Below are 24,364 nucleotides of genomic sequence, written 5' to 3' on the forward strand. Positions count from 1 at the left end.
GGAACTAAATGTTCACTGTCGAGGCAAGTGCGCATGAAAAAAGTCTGTGAATTATTTTTTATCGGTAATGATAAGTTCACGTTACAGTCGTCACCGTGATAACCGTGAACATAACAGTACATTGAAAAAATCAGGAATTACAGTATTCTACTCCATGTACAGTTAATGTACATATGCCCGATATTCCTGTATATGATGATGTACGAGTTATCATTTTACAGTTACAAGTAAAACACGTTGTAACGTTACCACATGAACCGAGACATGGTTGCCAAAATGTGGCCCAACCATCCGCACAGACAGTAAGTAATGATGATGAATCATCTCCCACCGATTTCATATTGTCACATAGTCAGCCTCATTTGTTTCAATAAAGCGATATGGTTTTTCCAATCAAGTTTACATTAATTTCTAAGTGAAACGGTGAGGACGGAGTGATGAACATGTTTGGACGATCTGTCTTGATGATCGAGTCAGCCGTAAATCGTGACAAATTGGACATTCATGTGGGGGACTCCGGGAAAACTCAGCTGTGCACGTATTTGAAGATTCCCCAATATCTTCATTTATTACAAACGCGCGGAAAGGAATATGACATACTAAAAGTGATGGCGTGCTATAGGTATGCAAATCAACTGCCATTAGAACGACAGAGGCGGAAATGCGAAATTTAAAAAAAAAAACAAGAACAGCTTGGTGTGGTGCATACCACCCCCTTCCGATGTCATCCTATATCGTCCATACATAAAATACAAGAATGTAAGACAACATATATCTAGTAGCTCCCTTTCCTGGTAACAGTCAGTTACACGGGTCTCTCATATCTATGTTTGAATGTTCAACGTTGACATATGGTGCTTAACGTAAAAGTAGTGGGGACGAGGGCACCTTTGATCAATTTAATTGCTCACGTGACGGACTCACAAGGTCACGAGAAGTGACTGGTCAGTCGAATCTGAAGAAGGCTATTGTCGAGAATGTGGCTTTTCTTTTCTTTTTATTGAGTTGGAATACCGTATTGTTATCAACAATTATTCATGTGGTTTAAATGTTTTATATTAACTTCTTCACCAAACGCTTATAAAGCTTTCAGGAAGATAAATGGACAATTTTCGGTGCTCTAAAGTTGAAGTTTTGGAAAACACCCCAATAACCTTGTTCTATGCCTCTAACACATTATTATCTCGTACACATCAAAGGTTATCAATTTTAGATATTGTTCATTACCTGTGCCGCAAGGTACCTGTAAATTTACAAAACTTACCAACATTTTCTGTAACCACATTGTTTGGCCGAAATTGAACTTTTCCATAAATGTTCCTTTTTGGGAATTATTTGACACATCGAACTCGTACTCTCCATAATCCATCCTTCCCACATGAACGGTTTGATTTTTTTTACAAAGGGTACATGATATATCCTAGCCTGTTTTATGGCGGATAAATCTCGGAAAGAAGTTGTCTTCGGATGCATTGGCCTTGTACAGTTCAGTGCCCACTGCATTTTTTCGCACCTGTAACGTGGGAAAGGTTATAAGAAGAATAGTACACACCACTTTCAACTTTTCACTTATATCCCATTTATCCCCGTCTAGAATACAGTCTAGATCCCTCTTCTAGACACTCTTCGTCTGTCCAGACACCCGTCTGGGCATCCATTTGTAACGCTAGTTCACGTTTATCCGCGGGGTAACCTATATCCGTTGTTCTCAAAAGCGGGTATTTCGGGATATCAAGTTAACTGACGGTGGTTTCAAACTGCAATACTGCACGGTCGTTCACTTTATATCCCTAATAAGTACCCTGTTTTTAAATACAACGGATATAGGTTACCCCGTAGATAAAGGTGAACTAGCGTTACCTGACCGTCTACTCCAAGAACGATTGGTCCGATGTTTCAAGTCTTTGAACACCACAGCATTGTACTAATCGTCAGCCATCTTGTTTGTTCTTTTGTTTTCACCGGCATTCAGTGGAGAGCCTTGGTATATAAGAGTACAGAACACTCCATGGTTTTTGCAAGGACGTAATATAAACGTCCTTGATTAGTGGATAATCATTGGCGTCTTATTCCGGTTTTAAACAAGCCGTGTACTTGACCTTCCTCTCGAAAGGCGAGTGATTGGACGTTTCCAGCCGTTTGGTCACGTGCACCCTGTACTGCACGTCATCTCGTCCCCAGAACTTGCAGCGCGTCTGCATGTCGTACTTGCTCCGTCCGTCCATCATGGGCGGAAGTGCCACGCCCACACAGAAACTGGTGACGACACCCCTGTCTGTAGACGACTTGTGGGTGATCCTAGCTTTGGGGAGGATACAGTTGGATCCGATCTGCATGTTACGTTCGCACTGGCACATTGTATGAGGGGTTCCTAGGTTACATGCTACATCCATTTGGCAGCTGACTACGTGAAGAAAGTTTTCCATGTTAACCGTGAGTTCCTCCCAAGGAACTGGCCCTTCCTTATCCGGAACGACTTCGTCCATGAGCAAGCTCCAAGAGCTGTCTTGCTGCTCGGATTCGCTGTGAACAAACCTACGGACGAACCTACGCAGCTTGTGTTTGTCGTACATTGTCTGTGCGATCGGTACCTGCCTTTGGACTAACGTCGCGAAGAAGGCTTGCTTACTCGACGTTCCTACAGTCGTCAAGTTCAACGCACTTTCCACTGGATTCTGCTGGCTGCTGGGGTGTGAGTCTGCGAGAAAGAACAGCCCTGCAAGCAGCATCTGAAGGAAAGCGGCTGTTGCAGCAGGCGGACTACCCCCTGGAAACATTCTCAAATCCATGGTCCTTCATCGAGGGTAGGGGCGCCCTGGATAAAGACACAGTACAGAAGGACAATTTATTAGGAATACACAATACAAGTCAACATATAATGTCCCAAGTTAAAAATAAGTTGAGCTAAAACGTCACTTTTGTGTACTTCTTTTCGCTTTCAGTCGCCTTCTTTTCAAGTCACCAGACCAGACCGAAAAGGTACAAACCTTTTCTGACCAACTAACCCGTGAAACAAGTTATTCATCTTATTTTGGGCAGATTCATTTTTCTCCTTATTCAGTACAGGAGTGGTGGCCCGTGAAGACTCCAGACTGTGAAAAGCATAGCCCTCTTGTCAAAATCGATGTCACAACTCACACGGTTTGCGTCATTGAATTGAAGAATGGTGCATTCCGTGCACTTCTCTTTGCCATTTATCTTGCCTATGGGATTTCTGATCGCCTTAACTCTCTCTCGGGGAGCAGTGACCGTCCTCTAGGCATTATACCGCGACCTACAAGCAAAATGGCAAGTTTTGTGGTACAGCAACTAGCTTTTTGTTACCGCAAGCATTTTCCCGATACTTTTGCTGAAATGGGGCTCATTATTTGATCGTTTACAATCTGTCTTACATATTTGTTTCATTCAGAATCCATTCTGTCATATGCTGGAGTTAGAAATGACCGATTTCAAAAACATGGATGTGCATGCCAAGGGATCATTAACGATTTGTCCAGTGCTATGACAACAGACCATAATGATACCAGGATGTACAGAAAATGCGAAATGGGACACAGCATGACAATAGATTCTAAGAAAAGATGCGTCTGTTTTATGGCTTTATTACCTGCCGTTTGGTTTCTATAGCCTGGTTTAGCCGTTTGTTAGCCCATGTGTCTTCCTACAGTTTCTTCATGCTAGACACGTCGGGAACTCTGACAAAAAGTTAGATCAAAGGTCTCAGGTTGATGTACATGTACATGTGTTAAAGATTCCTGTCTTCAATTTCCTGATATATACATGTCTGTTGCCTTATGAGAGCACGAGGGGAAACGGATAGACAGAATCAGCAAGAAATTCACAATGAATATAACAAGAAATTTAAAACAAAACAATGAATACAACAAGAAATTAAACAAGTGCTTTTAAAAAAGCTGGCATTTTGCCAATGTTTGCGTGTGTGAACGTTTTTTTCTAGTTATTAGAATGTCATATAAATAGAACAGAGTAACTAAACCTGATATTGGCGCATGGAGAGATTCACATATGTGCCTGAACTGCAGCAGATCTAGACGCCACCTGTTAAAATTTGCGTGAACTGCAGCAAATTTCACTACACATTGCCTGTTTTTGAGTGAGCTCTGTTGCGGGGCATTTTTAAGGTTTTTTTTTCGAATTTTTATTTCTATTCGGCAAAAAAAACGAAGCGGCGAATCTGTTAACCAAAGAAATAAATTGGTGTGGCCAAATGGATGTAAAAATTAGTATTTTAATGGATGTAAAAAAGAAAAAAAAAAGTTGAAAAAAATCTACCTCCCCGGATTCGAACCGGGTGCATTGGTTTAGAATGCGTAAACTTTACCACTGCGCTAGTGCGAACATGTTGAAGAAATGCCTGTTTTAACAGGTATACAAATGTTTGGCATGGATTGAACAGGTCCGTTCATCTCAACATCACAACATCACAACGGCGACTACACTGGCCAGAAGGCATTTTGCGACTGCAAGTCGCAAAATGCAAAAAACTCAACATATTTCAAGTATGTAAGAGATCCTCGATTTCTTGTTTGTCGTGTAAATTATTCTCGGCACTGCATTTATAGCTTAAGGCCCCCTTTCCACTAGACGGCGATCGCACTGCGCTCTCACTGCAACCTAAACAGGATAACTTATGTGTAATCTTCACTTTCACACTTGGTATATCATACAAAACGTAAAAATGTGACGACGACAAAACACATAAGGTGTAAAAAAAATTCGTTTCTTTTCTATAGAATTCGTTGAGCGATCTGTCAAATTTTAGGTCGCAGAGAGAGCGTGGCGAGAGCACCGTCCTAGTGGAAAGGGGGTATTACCGACTGTGTTCTGTATATAAAGAGATATGGAGACATCACAGCATGTTAAACCCCATATACAGTATCATTTGTTATTCTCTGCGTGAGTCCCTACATTGGTGGGATAAAGCGAGGTTCAGCTCACAAATGTAGGTTTAACGACGCCCATGCGATTTCCTGTGTCACTGTCAATGTATAACTCATGGAATCAATTGAGAAAAAGGGTACCATTTTCCATGCTGTGCGTCACATAAATCTCCTTGTCAATAAGACAACCCGTCAACAAATAGATTATCATTATTGTATTTAAAGGTACATGTACATGTATACACACCATAACGACATCTTCTGGCTCTCGAATAATCTCTATCAAGAGTGCATATTTCACAGAAAAGGTTATCAGAATAATACATAAAAGCTTCCTATAAAATCTTTCAAAAATACCATGTACGGTTAAACTACGGTTTGTTCAAATGCAAATTAAGGACACCAAAATAGTGATTAGCAAATGTGTACTTCATTGCTAAAGCCCCCTTAACACGAGAGCAAGAATTAGCCGAAATGCCGTCGGAATGAAAATTCTTTTCTATTCCTGGCAATTCGTAGTGTATTCTAGAGACTTTTCATTCTGACGGCATTTTGGCTCACTCAGTCTCATGTGAAGGGAATAGAAGGTCCATTTGGAATTCCCACTCTGAATGGCCCCGAATGTTGCACGAATTTTGCAAATACTTCATTCCGGCTGGTTCTGCTTGATTCCTGCTAATTCGGTTTCAGTGTGAAGGCCGCATACGGTATGTTAGGTGTGGTGAGGTTAGTACAACACGCAGTTACATTATACATTCCTGCGACACTCGCTCAGGTAAAACGCTTAACCTTAGTTGGCAAGGTTTGCCTGTCTGTCATCATCACAGAGTATTGCAACCCGTCTCTTCAGAGGCGATGTTTAACGCCCGAATGACTTCACCTTCCATCTGGGTGCTCTCAGATCTTCTTGCACGATAGAGGTTTAAGAAATGCACGTCTCGCATTCAACCTTGTTGCTAAATAAAATTCTCGCCTGTTTTTTTTTCTATTTATTTATTTATTTTTCAAGTCACCTGTTGTATATTTTATGATATTTGTCCACAAAAATTGTGTGCGCTGTGTTGCCCTGATAAGACCTCACTGAGTTTTTTTGATCTGCTCTTGTGTAGGCATTGCCACAATTTAAAAGAGTTGTGTTAAGCGTATAGTAGATTGTATTAGCTTAAGTAGACATAGATTTAGATTAGACGTTATTTCCCCTTTGATTCATCTATAAATCTCATTTTCCTTCTCTGATAAGTGTACAATTATGTGTACCACTGCTTTACTTTGTTTGCATTTAGCTCACGGGCATGAATTGCAATATATTGTAAGGGTTCCTGTTTTGGCCTCCCTTTCACTTGTATATTTGTATGAAATGAAATAGAAATAGAATAAAATTGCACTTGAAAGTACACAGTTCTTGTCTGATGATAGATATTGTATTCAAAAGAGGACGCCCCATGTTTGAGCTAGTCTGACGCACTACAGGGTGCTTTTAACTCTGTCTCGACACGGGGTTTGAAATGCGTGTCTAGATAAGTAGCACTGGGCCGGTAGCTGCCATTCTCGCTACCTTGTACCAGATTAAAGGTTACCAAAGCCACTTAAAGTCACGGGAATGAGCAGGAGCCTTTATTTGCTCCCTGTCACAAGCCTGAATATCACAGCTAGCCTCAAACAAAGGCTCTGTTAAGGTCGATTTGTGAGCAGCATAGTCTTAAAACGAACTATCATGATATTTCTAAGGTGTGGGTGGTTTAAGTTTTACTTTACCATAAGGTTGGGACGGATCTGGATTCGTTATGTAGCAATCATTAGAATCTGTAACGGCTGCCTAACATCGGCTCCCTGAAAGTAATGTTGCCCCAATGAGTGTTCATAAAATGTAACTGCCGTCTGTCACAATATCGTTGGACAACAGGAGCATGTTCCGCTAACTGAGCATAAGGTCAACGTTCCTCATACTCAGAATAGATAAGTCATTGCTGATTTCGTTCAGACCCTTGTGGTACTTAGTGGCAAAAAGAGTAGCAAGTTTCCTTGCTGTTTCAGTAGCTGGGTATATCTTTACAGAGAGGGTTGCTAACCCCGCCCTTTAACCGACTCAACGCCCCTCCCCGTACAAGGAATCCCCGTTTTAAGTCCCTTTCAAAAGAATGGTGCAGCCCCAATCGAGATGGCCTTGCCAGGGTTTGCCAGTTACCAACTATTTAGAACTAGGATCTTAACTGTATACCAGTTGAGCAACATTGTGACGCCGCCATTGCTCATTTACTTGATTGCAATTCATCTCGAAAATGATCACTTTTATTCTTCTTTCTAAAGCCAGTTTCTTCCCTAAACTTTTTTGATTGCGAAAATATACATGGAAACTTCAGAGTATCTTCTGTTATCAGCCATATGGCTTTTAAGAATACAAGCAACTACTAGTAATGAGATTAAGTACCAACTAACGAAAAGGGGAACTGTCTTCACTATGAGGACGTGGTCTGAGCCAGTTTCTTTCTTAGATGAGTAGATTGTAAAGATATACATGGAAAATCAGAGCATCTTACAAGTATACAAGCAACTCATCAGATTAAGTACTGACGAAAGAAAGACAAAGCTCCCTCTGAATTCACTAGGAGGACCTGGTCCTTGGCAAACTTGAGCTGGACTCTTTCCCGGGGACGTATCAGCGGAGCGGAGGCGTCACGGCCTCGGGACCATTCATCCATCAAAGCCGCCTACTTAACACCTGTCAAGCCGGTGCCGGTCCCGCCACGCTCCAGGGCAAGATCAGTGGCATACTCGTCTGTGCTCGGTAATTCCCGCGAGAGGCACACCCAGGTATTGGATCTGCCATTCTACACTTATTTATGGTTCGGTTCGTATAGGAGATCGCATGTTCACAGGAGTAGAATGTATGTTTATATATACTTGAATGATGCTATACCAGCTATATAGAATACTTTGTACCTCTTTACAACTTTAAAAAATTGCTGCCCACGTCTATGAATGATATGCTAGCTGCATAAGAGATTGCATGTTCACAGGATTAGAATGTAGGTTTAGATATACCGAATGATGCTATACCTGTAGCTATACCAGCTACATGTATATAGAATACTTCGTAGCTCTTAACAACTTAAAAAAAGTGCTGCCCACGTCTATGAATGATGTGCAGGTTGTATAGGAGATCGCATGTTCACAGGAGTGGAATGTAGGTTTAGATATACCGAATGATGCTATACCAGCTACATGTATATAGAATACTTCGTAGCTCTTAACAACTTAAAAAAAAGTGCTGCCCACGTCTATGAATGATGTGCAGGTTGTATAGGAGATCGCATGTTCACAGGAGTGGAATGTAGGTTTAGATACACGGAATGATGCTATACCAGCTACATGTATATAGTGCTGCCCATGTCAATGAATGATATGCTAGCTGCATAAGATATTGCATGTTCACAAGTGTGGAACAAATGTAGGTTTAGATACACCGAATGATGCTATACAAGGCATAGAATACTTCGTACCTCTTTTCAAATTTAAAGAATTTGCTCTCCATGTCTATGAATGATATGTCTGCGTCATATACCTAGATGATAGACTGGCTGTAAAATAATTCCGTACGTCTTGAGGCAAGAATGGGGATGACAAGGTAACCGCACTCCGACATTCAGTACCAAGGACAAGTAAATAAAAAAATCGAGTTAGCAAAACCACCCTGAAATTGTCCCACTCACGTCCTATTCCACTTAAGATGGGTAAAAAAAATAGCACGATATTTGTGAATAACTTCATGGTTCTACTTTTAGACCGTTTTCCAGTGAATAGCAATTTTATAATGGGGATTATTCGCACAGGGGGTTTTATTACCAAAGAACGCTTACGCGAAGTCCGCGACACAATTCTGTATGTCGCTAACGGGCTTTCTGGTCATAAATTTTTGTATCGAACTCGCAATGTTGGGTTCAAAAGAATGTCATATACAGGACATGAAAAACGATGTGTTCTTGATATGTACTGTTAGTTCCTATCTTTGATTAGTAACGCAAAATAAATTTCGTGTGACGCGAGCGTACAAAACATGACAAATTATATAAAGCTTTCAACATCAAAAGTCTGTTCCCGGACATTCAAGAAGAATTACATGATTATTCTTGTGTACATTTCTGTAGTTTGATTTTGCAAACAATTAAGTGAAGTCGGTTATTTCTACAGACATAGTTTTTTTCTGTGCCAAAAGAACTAGCTATAAAACATTAATTAATAATGTAACACTTTTTAGTTGTACAAATGCCCTGCGCTAAAGAATAATTGAAGTGGCAAATGTTAATTCTAAAAATGTGTTCCTTATAACGTTATGTCAGATAAACCCTCAACGGTAGTAGGGTCCTAGGATAACTATTGATTAATTGAGCTAACTTCCCATTAACTGTTTAAAAAAACACACAGGCAGAAACTAAATGCAGGAAATAAGCACACTGCTAACATGCAAGTGAAACATCACAGTAAAGGGATTCCATACCTGCAGTTTTAGCCACCACAAACCAAGAGAGTCCTTCCCTCCACGCCATCCCCGAGAACGGACGACTAGATTTGTGTCATGCTCCGCCCTACTCATGAGTAACACTCTCCCTCATCGTTATTATCATGCACGTGACCAACAGCCAATCAGGACCGCTCTTTGTGAGGCTATGATGAGGTTCTGGCCAATGGGTTTTAAGGTATTATAGATGACAAACGGTTATGCAGCATCCCCTAGAGTGGCCGCTTCAAGCCGCGTGTTACAGTGAGATATGACCGCACACAGGGATGAAAGGAATGTACGATTGAATATCACCGGAGGAAAAATATATTTCACAGAAAACGATAATGAAAGGAAAGAGGACAACAAATCAGACACCCACTGGAACTTGTCGGGCAAAAAAACAAAACATGCTGTCGCTCGAAGTACTATAACCAACCGTTACCGCGGTACCGCGTGTCTACGCAGCTGTTATGTTACACCGAAGGTAGCTCGCCCAAGATGACGAATACATTCCCAGATACAGATAGATACAGGTCAAGAATCGCACATTGAAAGGTTCATTTGTTTCCATTGTGTGACCTAAAACAAGTTGGCATTGCGACGTTCACCATTTGACACATCTGGCTACGCGCCAATAAGGAGAATGATTAAGGTGAGGCAAGATGGAGTGGACCCCTTAAGGCGAACCTACGCCTCGGGGTAGACTGGCACTATCGCAGCTCTCAAGAAGACGATATTCGGGCGCCGCTCCATCCATCATTTTACTAATAATGGCAGAGATACGGATGTGAAACCCTACAGCATTGATCTGCCTACTGTAGGTGCATCAGCGGATATGGAAACACCCAGGAGAAGAATAGTAAGTTTGCGGTGGAACCAGTCCGTGCATTGTTCCCACATGATGAGTACAGAAACAGTCGATCACATGGAGACAATCCCAGAACAAAGAGTCTAGACATGCACGAGACAACAAAGAAAATAGATAAGCCTAGGAAGAGAAGGATTTTGTCTTTAGCGTGAGTCTGGACAGTTGGAACGTAAGAAAATAAGATAGGGTAGTAACTCTTTTTATATATCAGAACTTTTTGGCAGCTGTAAATCAATTTCTAACAGAGCAACAATGCAAATATAGTTAAAGATAACAGACTGAAATAAGTCTACGTCTGTTGCAAGCGAGTATCTCAGCACTTTTGTATGGAATTAACATGTAAACCTCAAGTATATGAATATAACAAATGATCTTTCTAATGACAACGACTTGTTACGCACTTAGCAAAATTGTAATGACGACCATTTTTGCTTATTGATTATCAACTAGTTGCTTTGACACGTTTGTATGCAACCGTATCAACCTACATTAATCTAAATATTGCACGCAGCATTCTTGACTTAGTGCTCTTTTGCATCGCCCAGTGGCATTAAATATTTTGATACTGTGGTGATGGCAATATTCTGCAACTGCGTGTACTACTAGCAAATGCTGTCATTGCAGCGAAGTTATTCTTGTTCTTGTTCAGTTACTGAATAACACCCCTGTGTTGGGGCAAACCATCCAGGACATGTTCGCACATGTTCGCACACGACGGGTTATACCGCCCCTTACAGGGTGACACACCCGTCCGGGTGAATGATGTAGATCACCATGTGGCTGATACGAGACAGAGGTTCGCCAGGCCTCCATCCGGGTGATTTGAAGTGAATCACCAACTCCCAATAGAAGGATTTGCACCAACGCACACTGCACCATCGCACATGTGGGGTTCTTTAACGTGCATGGGGTATGGCTCTCCCCATACACGGGACCTCCATTTAACGTCTTATCCGAGGGACGACTCATTTTTCACTTGAGTAAAGTGAGGAAAGTCGTGTAAAGTGCCTTTCCCAAGGGCACAAGACCGGCAACACGGCAGGCGTATTCGTACCGGCGACCTCTCGGTCGCGGGCCGAATACACTACCACTGTGCTACGCGGCCCCAACTATTGCATAGAATTGAACGTAAACTTCATGAAAACGTAACTGAATACATCAGAACAATAATATCTTGATATGAGAAACGCAAAATGTATCTGTACATCAACTGGTAGCAGCCTCACAGTTACAGCCGCCACGCCACGTCGAGAGTTCTATGGAATTTTATTTTCCTTCCGCGAGAGAAAGTAGTCCGTTCTATGATTCCGGGCGTTAACACCCCCAACAAAAAAGCCTGTTGCTTGAATATATTACCACGTATCTTTTTGATTTAAAGTTATTTACAATCTACCAACTTTGTTTCGCTTCTGGTTCCAATTAGTTGGTGATTGAGAGACCTCTCTGCAAGCCTTGGTGGGACCTGCACCCGTTTTTCGGAAGAGACGTAAAATGGGGATCCCTTGTTCGAGGAATTGATTTGAGGATGGAAGGGGAACGGCTAGCAACCCCAATGTCCAAGCAGATACTACGGCAGCATAACATAGTATCAAAAGCTGCCAGAGGAGTGAAGCCGGCCTAAGAGTGTGTTTGGCTACAATTTGCTGATGACTCCCTTTTGGCTAGCTACACCCCTTAGCCAGCTTTGATACTATCTTAAACCACTGTTAACACTGCCTGGAGATATTATAGCAACCTTCCCTGTAGAAAATATACCCTGCTACTGAAACAGCGAGGAAACGTGCTGCCTTGTGTGCCAGTGTGCCGGTGGGTACCGGTTCAAAACCGGACCTAAATGAATTCGGTAGACCGGATGTTGGACCTATTATAAAATAAGCACCTTATATATGATCAGGAATTCACAAGTTTTGGGGATTACCGGTTGAAGAAAATAGCAAGAGCGAAGCGAAGCAGAGTTTATAGTGATTTCAACAAAGTTTTATAGTCAATCGTACAGAGGCAGTTAGTCTTGCAGGATTTTAGAACGCCAGTGGGAGTCAAATACTCCTCAAAACATACTTCTTTGTAGCGAACTGGACCATTGTTTTGAGTATCGTCTAATCTCAGTTAGGTGTAATGGGTCGTTCGGTGTAATATAACCAGCTGCTGCCGCGCCGCGTGCCTGCGAAGCTGGTATGTTACGCCGAACGGCGGTTATACCGGCTATATAGATACAGATACACATGTTTTCACATACTGAATCAGGTCCAGGTTCAGGTCCGGACCTGGACCTAATCCTTTGGACCTGAACAGGACCTGGACCTGAATTTTCTGTATCGGTACCCACCCCTACTGTGTCCATTAGGCACCACAACGGTCTGAACGAATGAACGAAAGATGAGACACATAAAGACATTCTCGGAATCCCCACGTACGTCTCTGTCATTAGGCCTACGGGCGCGGGAAAGCCCGTGATCTATCTCAGAATCATTCTCAGTCTCCTGTCGCACATGTCATTGTAATCTGGGTGCACAGGGGCAGAGACCTCGGGGCTCACAATAATCTCAGACCGCTCCCTTGCACATTTGTCACGCTATTACGTTTCTTATAGCGTAATTCTAGTTTTTCCACGTGCGTATAGGACAGCATAGTACAGGTATACACTATCGTATTCGTAGGATTTGAGCTGGACACAAGTCAACAAATTGATACATAACAATGGTAATTCTTTAGAACATTTAATGATTTCCTTCTTTACCAAATATTACTCAACAAGAGGGGAATTGAAAATAGGACGATGGAAATTTATTTGTGACAGTGAAAAAGATTCAGTTGGGAACGACTGTCACAGTTCCATGGTGTGTTTAACCCATTGTATATAGTTACATGAAATAACAAAGGTTTTCTATTGACAGTCGCATATTTAGAAGTGCCAACGTTTCGGTGACCGTTTGTGACTTTCCTCAGGGCAATACTTATATACTGGTTCTGCTTCCCTGAAGAAGGTGACAGACGATATCGGCTCTTGTGAATATGTGGTTGTGAATTTAGTCCATGGACCAGGACCCGAAATTGACGAAATTTGTGCCACTGAGAGGGACCAGAGCTACCATGCATTTTTTGAATCTTCAATAACCAAAGGTAATTTTCATGTATAACAGCAAGCTTTTATGTACAGCTTTTTTACTGTAAGAACTTTGCTATACACTCATTCGCCAACCTAGTGAAATAAGTCACCACTAGTACACAGTTTTCGTCCAAATAGAGTTTGATGACAGTGAAAGTTACACTTATTCCAAGGGTACGCTAATCTATCTATTTACGAAGTTGAGCCCCAAATTGGTATTTATTACACTTCCCAAATCATTACGGATATGAAATACCCTTAAATGTCAATTGCTTTATCAGTCGGCGGGATGGTGTGATAAAACAGTAATTGGACAATTGGTGTGCCTCTATGCGAAATGTCTTACATTTATTCTTATTATGTGAAACGCGAAATGTTTGGAAAAACTCATTATCTTCCAATTGGCATTCAAAGTCATCACTTACGCAATTCTCTTTACTTTACTGCTAATTCCGTATACAGTCAAGATACATGTAGATTTATTGTTTTAGTGACGACGACAATAAAGGTACTCTGACATGTATATCTTACTGCGCAGTATCATGAAAAAGTTTTAAGCACAGTCTACGTATGTATTGATGACAAGTGTTGTCCGCTCGATAAAAACGTTCCAAAGTTTTTAATCTTGAACAGACCTTCACATTCCCCCAACTCCATATATATTGGTTATAGCTGGCAATAAGTTACATGTATGACAAGTTTTCAGGAACATTGATGGCATTTAGAATAGCTAGCTGAAGTTGCAGAAACCAAAGGCTGTTAGATTCTGATATAAAATTTGAAGAAAAAAACAACATAATAGACATCGTCATTTTATACAGCGCCAACTTCCCCTGTTAGAAAGGCCGATGAAAGTGCCATTCAGTTAGAGATGATTAGAAGGGGGTACGTTTAGATAACAATAGTTTAAACTAATCAATTCCTAATGTAGCTTGGACCAATTCTAAGTACAGAGTCGTAGGCCTTGTGGCGTCTAACTGGCTATGTGAATCCATATCCCTGCTCTAAAAATCGTATCAAGTTTATGTAAGTCACAAATGCCTACAGAACATGTCGGAAACTTGCAGCGATCCTGAAACACGTCTGAAAATGGCAGACTTACAAAGTTATTGCCGATCACGCTGTCTAATTTCACCGTCTTGCCGATTTTATGATTCCAAGTTTTGACCAGGTGCTTGTATTCCACATAGTCGTGATTAGCCCTAGCTAATTCTACGCACGCTAGAAAGCTTACACGCATGTTGGTCCTGTCAACTGCGCGGTAGTCAAACTGGATGAAGATCGTGGAAGCCTTTTCTTCAAAGATTGAAATTCTAGTTCAAAGATAGAAACCGTTGAAAGAACGTTGAAATCTACCTTCAACTCCGATATAAATAGCATGGTAAAAGAGTTATCTATGTAAAAGTCAAGCGCTGTGTGGATTGCGTGTTTCAATGCGGTGCCATCCCATCCTTTATTCAGGCCGCGTACACAGATGACAGAATCACACGGAAAAGATTAGCTGATTAGCAGAGCTTCTCCTAATCAGACAATACCCGCTAAGATAAGTACTGCGACCTATGGTGATGGTGTGGAAGTCATCCGTCTTCGTCAAGTGTTGGGCCACGGCAAGTACATTTTGACATCACTGCGCGCGCGCTCATTAATTTTCAGCTAATTTTGACGAAGAAATAAGATTTTGTACACTGCTTAAGTATCAAAATGGGAAAATATTACACGCGGTAGCCTTGATTGCACCAGTAGAAGTGACACTAGTAAGGAACATGTAGCTGTAGAACTGAAAATAGTTAAAGTGGCACGATTGTGGTAGCCATGAATGTAGTTGTCAACTTGGTAAGTAATACCAGTATACCACACAAGTGTCACTTGGTGCACCTCTTGAATACAGGATGTCATCCATACAATTTAGTTAATGTGGTCTAATGACTTTCTAATGGCATAGAGAAGGATCAACGCTGTTGTCGGCTGATTAGTAAGCTATTAGTAAGTAAAAGAAAAAAGATCCTTCCGGCGCACTGATGATATGGAAACTAATGAGAACCAGGGCGCAAAGATTTGTTGATTAGTAAGCTGGCAATACCGCTCATAGATTACAAGGTAGAAGCTTGAAGCCATATCTACCCGTGCAATGCGACGGTCCCATCTCCAATTCGGGGACCAGCCGGGCAGCTTTCGGGAGCGAAAAATATCATACAAAAGACAACAAAAGGCACAGAACAGAACGTAAAATAGTATTGTGCGAGATTTGTGTATATCTCTTGACACTTTTATTTTCGTTTCCGCAAACATTCCGACCGGGACCGCGTTTGGAAATGTGACCGTATACGTAGCATAACTTCCAAGCGCCGATATACACAATAATGGCATAATATTGATGATAAGATAAAGAGGACAAATTAGTAAGCGAAACTAGAATAAACTTATTGAAATACAATCATAGATACGTTTTCGTGAGAATCTAAGACCTGTACTTTTGGGAAATAACGAAAGACGGAGGTCAACTACCGGAGGTGTGCGTTGTGTGTACAAATGGCAGGCAATCAATCATTCTAACCTCCCGAAATACGGTCGCCGAGATGCACCACTCCGCACGGGTGAGCACCACAGGGACGGTTCTTACCGCTCAATCCCAGCTCAGAGACCAGATGGGACAGGAAGGCCTGCCAAGCCAAAAGCTGTCGAGCAGGTCCTGATGAAGTAGAGTAAGAAAGATGCCGGGTCAGGTCAGCCATATGTCAGCGGCTGTCGAGGATATCCTGTTGAAGTAGTGTGAGAAAGATGCCGGGTCGGGGCAGCCATTTGTCACTCCAGTGTGAGAGAGTGATGTGCAGCGGAATGTATCGTCAGCTAACGTGGGATAGATGATAGATATGGGCTGGTATGATGGACGTTCGCACGTGAGGATAGATCAACTGTGACGTCAATTCATGTCCTGGACCCGACATCCAATGTCTCACACCGCCGAGAGCCTAACGGCACAATCAAAAGCAAATTTATCCCGAAGAAAGATTGTCCCTGTCTTACAAACGCCAAAATGTAAATTTCTTCCAAATGTTTTGTGTGATGTAGCGATCAAAGGGTTTGCTTCATTAGTGTCTGGCCTGGGACGGCTAATGATAAGCGTTCTACATGACTGCTTTGTCTGCAATATTGTCCGAACAATATAATTACCCCTGGACTACCGTCCAGCTAGCCTTATATGTATAACGTTATACATGGCTGCAAATCAACAAAACAGTGTTAGAAAGATTATTCCATCCTTGAATATACAGATACTATTAGACAGATAGATAGATAGACGGAGGAATAGATAGATAGATACTAGATAGATATAGATAGATAGATAGATAGGTAGATAGATAGATAGGGAAATATAGATAGATATTACTGATATTGTCCAAAAAGAGTTGAAAATAATCCCACTAATATGTTTGTTGAAGGAAACAAGAACCTGAGGACAGCAAGTCAAAGCACCAGGAAGATAAAACTGATGATCCACATCAAGCGTGAACTAAATGTACCAGCTCCGTTAATGATCTGGAAAAGTATCTCGCCTATAGCAAAAGGTCGCTGTCGTGGTCAGCACAAAAATTCTTTCTGCAGGAATCAAGTACAATGAGCCGTTTACTCCAGGCTTGGTCGATCAGAGAGTACGGTAGGCGCTGTAGCTGCGATGTTGACAGGGAGACAGAGTGGTCGTCAGCGAGGTCGATTAGCTGGCTGTCAGACATGGTGGTTGATTTAGATGCAACCGCAGATACCGTCGGCAAGAAGTGCGCTCTGTGGCATGCGATGGAATCTTGTGTAGGGTTTTTGTACACGGCAAATGGGTATTGGGACGTACACTGTATTGGATGTTGGAGTTCTCTTGTACAGAACCATGTAATTCTTACGTCGATCGATGAAGGTTTGACATCTGATTAGGACATCTTGCAAATACTCATTTATATAAAAATTAGCAAATTTGGCTTGATTTCTTTTCTGTATGCAGTGGAGGATGAAATTCATATATATAAATATATATATATATCAGATTGCACTTGTCAGAATCAGAATCATTATAAAATCAGTCAATTTTGAAAGTCATTGAATCCAAATAACTAAAAATGTTATCCAGTTACTTCATTCATTTTGTGTTAATGTCATGTAATGTTTACTTTAGAGTCAAGGCTTTTGGCCGTCTGTATGCAACCTCCCGCTAGGCCGTATGTATAATTGCTGAAAGAATATTGGAATGAAAAAAACGGTGAATTATTCAGCAAATAATTATAACAGATTGTGATAAGCCCTAAATGTATAAACTCCCCTGCATGTATTTGTGACTTGCGACTTATCAAAATCATAGTCATTAAAGCAAATCGTGAAGGCAATCAAGCCTAAAATGGAACTCATCATAAAGACAAATGTCAATGCAATTAGTGCACAAACTATTATACCATACATTTCACTCTGATAAGTTGAATAGAAATAAGCAACAATAATGATAATCTACAATAATGATAAATCATTTAAAGATAATAATAATGAGGACAAATAGTCAACTGTACAGATACCAATCCTGACGCAAACAAAGCGATTTCTTATAAAAAAACGATTTGGAAAATGATTAATATATACGTTCCTTCAACAATTACGTTAATAATCAACTAAATCACTTTTTATCAACTGAAATGAATCCCTATACACTGTGTATTTTTATGAAACTAGTAAGTTCTTATGATTTGTATCCATCAAGGTATGAAACTAACACAGCATTTTCCTAATCAATGCGTCAAGGTGCTTTACATCATTCCATCTCTAACATCGATTAAACAATGAAACGATACGCTCCGGATGTTATGAACAGTGTTTCAAACTGTCGCTGATGGATGTGTAGAGACAAGTGAAATTATAGTCATACTCGCAGATTATTGAGCAAATAATTGATTTCGCCAAAACGTCGATAGTATGGAGGGAGAGTGTGGAGAACATAATAGTGATCATGTCAAAAAGCTTGAAATAGATAGCCGTGTAATATTGCATATCACAGCATGCTTGTTAAGTTACTACTAGTATTAAGTAAACAGATCGACTTAGATATGGATCTAAGTAAGTTCCTGTTTTACATTGTTTGTTTAATCTACTACGTATACGTACTAACAAGCTCCATGTATCTATAAACGCATTACAACCGTTTATATTGCTTATTGTATATTGTGCAGTTACCAGCAGGGCTAGCCCTTGATAATAGCCCCCGGTTAGCTAAGCAGCCCTGGCTGTACTTCTTGCTTATACAGCCAAACAAATCAAATCGAATCAAACTGAGGGGAAATATGGAGTTTTCTTTAATGACACTATCCTGGTTTCAGTTGCTCCAACGAAGGTATGTAGAAATAATTTAACTGCTGCTTTTGATTATCTAATATTCATTCGTTTAGATGTTTCAGCATTACAATTTATTCATCTGCTTTAGTTTTAATCCAGCCCTTTCTGATGTTGTCTGAGGGCATCCCACATTTGGAAAAGATTGGGAGGGCAATTTTCTGCCTTTACTAACAAATGTCGTATTTCTTGTTAACAATTTCCTACCGATCCGACCCGACGTGGAGAGTGTGGGTGGAATGGGAACGGCTAATTGGATTCAAATTGTAGGGATGCACTGGGGAAACATGAAATCACAAACTGTCGGGAACAAAGAGACGATCAATAAGCTCGCTTCTTCTTCTTATTAGCCTCTAACGCAGGGTTTCCAGCGGATATATCGATGCACCGTTATTTTTCTTCTTTTCTTGGCCTATTGTATACTATGCATTATGTTAAAAAAATAAACTGTTCTCCCGGTACGGGGGGCACTACTGACTTCCGAGACGGGGGGCGGTACCGACTTCCAACGAACTTTGACCCAGTCCTGACGTGCAAAATCACGTGTCAACAGCACTCGAGTCAGATAGCTGAAGAAGACTGAGAGATTCGGTCAATAATGTCGCTGAGCGAAATTTCAATAAGCTATTTCCTCATTATGCGATCTACCAATTCAGTTTGGATGAATTTTCATGCTAATATGTTTTTTTCTTCTTTTGTATGTAATGCACAATCGTTTTGAGTGCATTGCGTAACAAACTTGAGGTGTAACAAGTACAACTGATGAAAGAATTAGAATGATTTATTTGTAAAACTTCGCAGCCTATAGTCTGAAATGTGTGAAAACACCGAAATATATCCTTGACTTCTAGGTCCAGTTTCAAGGATACCTGTAGTTTTGCCACTATTAACTACGGGCACATTTGAACATTGTAGCAATCTGAAAACATTACGTACTCAGAAAAAGAGGAAGAAAAAAACGCCCGCGGAATTGCCTGCCTTGGAGATTACTCAATTAAAAGGTATACCGACAGACTTCATGTGCCTAATGGAGAAGGAGCACTTAGAAGTGGGATAATTTGGAAAGTCTATTGGGCAATATACATAAACCGCTTAATGCCGCCAATAAGTCAGGATGGGACGAACCGTAAATACAGTGAACAGACATTCGCGAGCGACTGCGACATATCTCTTCCCCTCCTGCAGTTTTTATACCAGTTGTTAACTCGAGAGGGGGCGTATAGTGCAAGATAAGGAGCTTTAATGCTCGAAATTGACAAACAAAGGAAAAGGATGACCTTTTGTCGGATGATACTATGTTTTGATACAATGTTAACAGCAGAGAAACGCTCAGGGCAGTGTATGCTTAATAAAGGCACCAGGTTAGTACGCCAGTAGGTCTAAGTTAATTCTTAAAGAGTGTTCAAGCAGGCTGTGAAAGAACGTGTTAATTATAACAATAGGTATAGTAACCGATGCAGTATTATAGGAAACTGGCACAGCTGTGTATCAATTTGTGTCAAGCTGCTAGACAAAGGAAACAACACAAAACCCAATATCGGCCACAATGACATGAAAAACTACAAACGAATGAAGGGATCGAAAGATACAGCTGCTAAAGCCAGAACCTGACCAACTACAATCCTCCGTTAGGAGGTGACCCTTTTCCCGAAGGTAAAAAAAATACTGATATACGCAGATAGCTGGAGGATCTTTTATACCCATCTTGTGCAGCTTAAGTATAAATTAGATATACTGCTGGCTAGGGCATTGTAAAACTGTCCTGTGCTGAGCTACTTTCCTGGAGCAGTGATTTGGTAGCCCTTGCTAGACGTATAGGCATCAAAACCCGCACAACTGTGCAGAGGCCTACGGCGTTCTGTATCGACTGCGCAGAGATAATAAAGAACACAGAGTATTGAGTATTACCTCCATCTCAATCCCCATAGAAAAATACGAAAAAACGTGTTCACAGGAGAAAACAAGGTTGGATGCCTTTTGAAACTGACGTCTTGTCCATTTTCTTTTTCCCGTAGACAGCAGACTTTGTACGATCCATTCTATTCCTGACCGCCCAACGCCAGTGTGCGTGCATAACTAGCGACCGTTATAAACAGCTATTCGGCGTCTGGTAGACTCTAGATCATTGTCAGTACAGGCATAGCGACATAATGCTTCATAGTGCACTATTGCATAGTTATGATAATTATGACAGATAAACATGATAGTTATGATAACTATCATGTAAGGAACTGTCCAGGGGGGGGCGGGAGATAGGTGGTTTGAAGGATGATATCAGAGGATGGACAGACATGACACTAAGTGAAACACTAACAGAAAAAAAGTCAAAACCTAGAAGGGTGGAGAAAACTGGGTGCCGGAGTGTGAGAGAGAAACAAAAATTCATTCAACACCTGGAACCTTACGAACTTACGAACTTGCGGTATTCCATAAACCTACTTAAGTACAAGACCTACTTTAGTGCAAGACATTCTAGAAATATTGTTTTTAAGGATGTCTCTCACGATTGCAAAGAGATAAGGATTGAAGCTCATCGTCGTGGATAAGACTTACAAAATGTATCATCAATTCAACAACTTCGTGCAACGATCAACGACTTTTAGAAGCAGAATTGTCCTCCTAATTTTGGCAGCAATATTCCATATCTCCGGGGACTGTTTTAGAATCGTTTAAGACACTTCCATAAAGACACCTCAAAGAAGAATAGGTGCCATCAGCAATGCCCCTCTACATTTCATGGTTTGTCTCTCATACCCAATTTTCCATTAGGGTAGCGAGCTCGCTGAGACCGAGATGTTTGTCAGAACGCTCATCCGAATTTCATTGATGGAAAACAGAATCTTTTCACACATTGTGTATTTTTGTATCTGCAGTTCACATCTCGCATGATAGCAAGACCGTACCGCGTTCGCCATCTCGCGGAATGGGGGCCTCAACAAAGCCTCGATGATTACGACTATGTACTTTATACTGCGTAAGGTCCCCGTTTCCCTTTCCACTAGACGGCGATCGCGCTGCGATCTCACTGCCACCTAAAACGGATGTGTGTAACCTTCGATTTCACACAAGGTATATCATACAAAACGTAAAAGTGTGACTGAAAAGACAACGAAGCGCACAAAGCGTATTCTTTTTTTCTTGAGAAGTCGTTGAGCGATCTGTCAAATCCTAGGTCGCAGAGAGAGCGCGACGAAAGCGCCGTCCTAGTGGAAAGGAGGTATTATCCTGTTGTCTTCCACGTAAAACAAGCATCAAACATACCTCAACTCTACTCTATCCCAGCCTCTCAGTGTTGTTCTTGTCTGGATGCCGTACTGGTGAAGGCAGCGGCGGGTCCCCGGCCAAATCCCCGAGTGATTGCATGTTGATCCACGGCTACGGGGCGGTGAAACCACATTATTTCTTTACCGCGCATCGCCATCGGTGATGAGCACTTCATTTGCCAATTACCATCCAGATTGTGGGCAGGCCATTTTGGCGGGAGGGGATGGATCCGTGAGCCGGGCAGCCCTACCGCACCTGGTGCACGATGCTCCAGGATTCCCCGTAGGACCGGCGATGGGAGTTTTATAGCGAGCCAAAGCTCACCGGAGGAAAGGGAATTACTTTACATCGCTTAAAATTGAGCTTTCGCCAAATTTAATGGCACTACCGAGAGAACGGGGTGTAATGTTCTATCCGTTTATTGCGCCCCGCTATATGTCGTGAAATTCGTAACGTGGATACATCGGTATGAGAGGGGCAGCCGGGGATGTTATAACTGCTGTAATTGAGGCAGAGATGGTGGATCTCATAATGACATGACTGCTGACGCGTAAAGAGCAGGATAGTGATAGGGAAGGTACTAAAGACTGGGCAACACCCCCCATAATGACGTACCTTTGAGTACTCACCGGTAGGTGCGCTGGTGTGTTTGGAAGTACGTGTGTGCATTAAGTGTATGTATGCATTTGTGTCTGTATGAACGTATGTATGTGTGTGTGTACAAGAGTGTATATGTGTGTGTGTGTGGATGTGTGTATGCATAGGCATTGAAGATAGTCCCATAGCCTTTTTTCGGCCGTATGGGTAGAGGACTGTTTGTTATCCACCGTGTCCATGCCTCTCCTTCCACTACGTTTTACCTCCCCAACCTAAGCCAGGTACCCATTTTCCCCTGGATGGAAATAGGAAAGTTGCGCGACTTTTTTAAAGGCACAAGCTCGGTAGCACGACAGGAATCGAACCCTGGAGTTCTGGGTTGTGAGACAAACACCCTGCTGTTGTGCCACACCATCCCGCCTAGGTATTTCTTGGCAGCTTGCCCAAAACAGTCCGGACGGCGCGGGTATTAGCAAGACGTGTTCGGCGTGTTGAGATGACAAATTGGACAACTTAAAGCGCGCAATGAGCCATCAGTTAGAACCACGGGCAGGGTGTCGAGAGGTCGCCTCAGTCGGTACGGGGTGAGCTGGCACCCAGCGCGGGCATGTACGTTACATGGACGTTGTTTTTTTAACGGGTTGGTTTAAACAAGGAGGTTAACCTCCTTGGTGCAAAGCAAGTCCATTTGACTTATATGCAACGAACTAATTTTCTAGTTACATGTGTTCCTTACTTCCTCTTTATCCTTTGGGCGGGGAGCTTGAACATGGGCATGTAGTCACGTTTGAGTAGTGCCTTATTTTGTGTTTGTCAATATCCGCATGATTTCATTGTCTTCTTACAAATTTTGATTTCATGTTGTGGTGGCTAGAATATGAGCTGTATATAACTATGTAACTGTATGTAACTCATCAGTATCATCAGTATCTCTTGTCCCTTTTGTTTGTATGTTTGATGCCTTGCGAATAAATGAAAAAGTATGTCAACAGCTGAAGTTTTGGTCACGAAATGGGCAATTCCGCTTCTGTTATGCCACGTTATGCAGGTTATACAAGACTCGGTGGGTCATTGCATGAGTTGCAAAGAGTCTCTTTTGAGAGAGCGTTGTGAGCAGAATTACTAGTAACCGAGAAATATGAGCATGAATATCTCACATGAAACAAATGAAGACAAAGTACAGAACAACTGCTCCTTGTAACAAGGGCTGTGAATCACTTCGAAATAGGTCGGTATGGTGCGGATTAAATTGGGAACCTGTTTTCTAGCCTACTTCTGTAAAGCTGTGTATACTAATGAATAAATGCCAATCCAAACTACGTTACTGCGACATCGGGAAAGAAATATTCGCAGATGACCAGAAACGTTGCAATGTTATGATTTACGTTCCAATTTATAGCTTAAATGTTTCAGGATATGTGAATGGTAGGAACTAAATATACTTTACACGTCTTGATTTTGGCTTAGAGCTTTCATAATTTACAATTGAAGCGGAGAAATAAAGAGATTGGAGATCATTTACTGTTACGCTGAGTTTCACGGAGTGACATAATTCGGCAGAACGGCTCTCTTACGGTCACCGAACTGAACGTAAAACTGTCAGGAGCGGAGTTGTGGAATGTATCACTCCAGTTCCGCCATCTCTATAAAGATTAGTGGCGGACCTGCCAGGAATACTAAATCACAAACATTCGCCATTCGACTGTTGTTCACTCGCAGCGGCAGAGTTTTTATTTCCATAATGATTAGATATTGTTGTGCCTGTGCAA

The 24,364-nt window shown here is 41.6% G+C and overlaps 1 protein-coding gene across 2 annotated transcripts; it reads right to left on the minus strand.

Moving 5' to 3' along the window:
- Nucleotides 1-919: 919 nt before the first annotated feature.
- LOC118429974 lies at nt 920-22,607 on the minus strand. 2 transcript variants are annotated; one of them, XM_035840622.1, is made up of 2 exons: nt 21,996-22,607; nt 920-2,815 (listed from the first exon to the last, which is right to left on the minus strand). In XM_035840622.1, exon 2 carries the CDS (start codon nt 2,787-2,789, stop codon nt 2,067-2,069), a length of 723 nt encoding a protein of 240 aa, XP_035696515.1. In that variant the 5' UTR covers nt 2,790-2,815; nt 21,996-22,607; the 3' UTR covers nt 920-2,066. The 2 variants fall into 2 exon arrangements, with proteins under 2 accessions (XP_035696515.1, XP_035696514.1); XM_035840621.1 differs by lacking the exon at nt 21,996-22,607 and adding an exon at nt 9,397-9,666.
- Nucleotides 22,608-24,364: the final 1,757 nt, after the last annotated feature.

Source organism: Branchiostoma floridae, chromosome 14 (genome assembly GCF_000003815.2).
Source record: "Branchiostoma floridae strain S238N-H82 chromosome 14, Bfl_VNyyK, whole genome shotgun sequence".
NCBI lineage: Eukaryota > Metazoa > Chordata > Leptocardii > Amphioxiformes > Branchiostomatidae > Branchiostoma > Branchiostoma floridae.

Excerpts from the sequence above, each read along its gene's own strand:
- LOC118429974 (XM_035840622.1), bottom strand. The coding sequence starts at position 2,789 with ATGGATTTGAGAATGTTTCCAGGGGGTAGTCCGCCTGCTGCAACAGCC.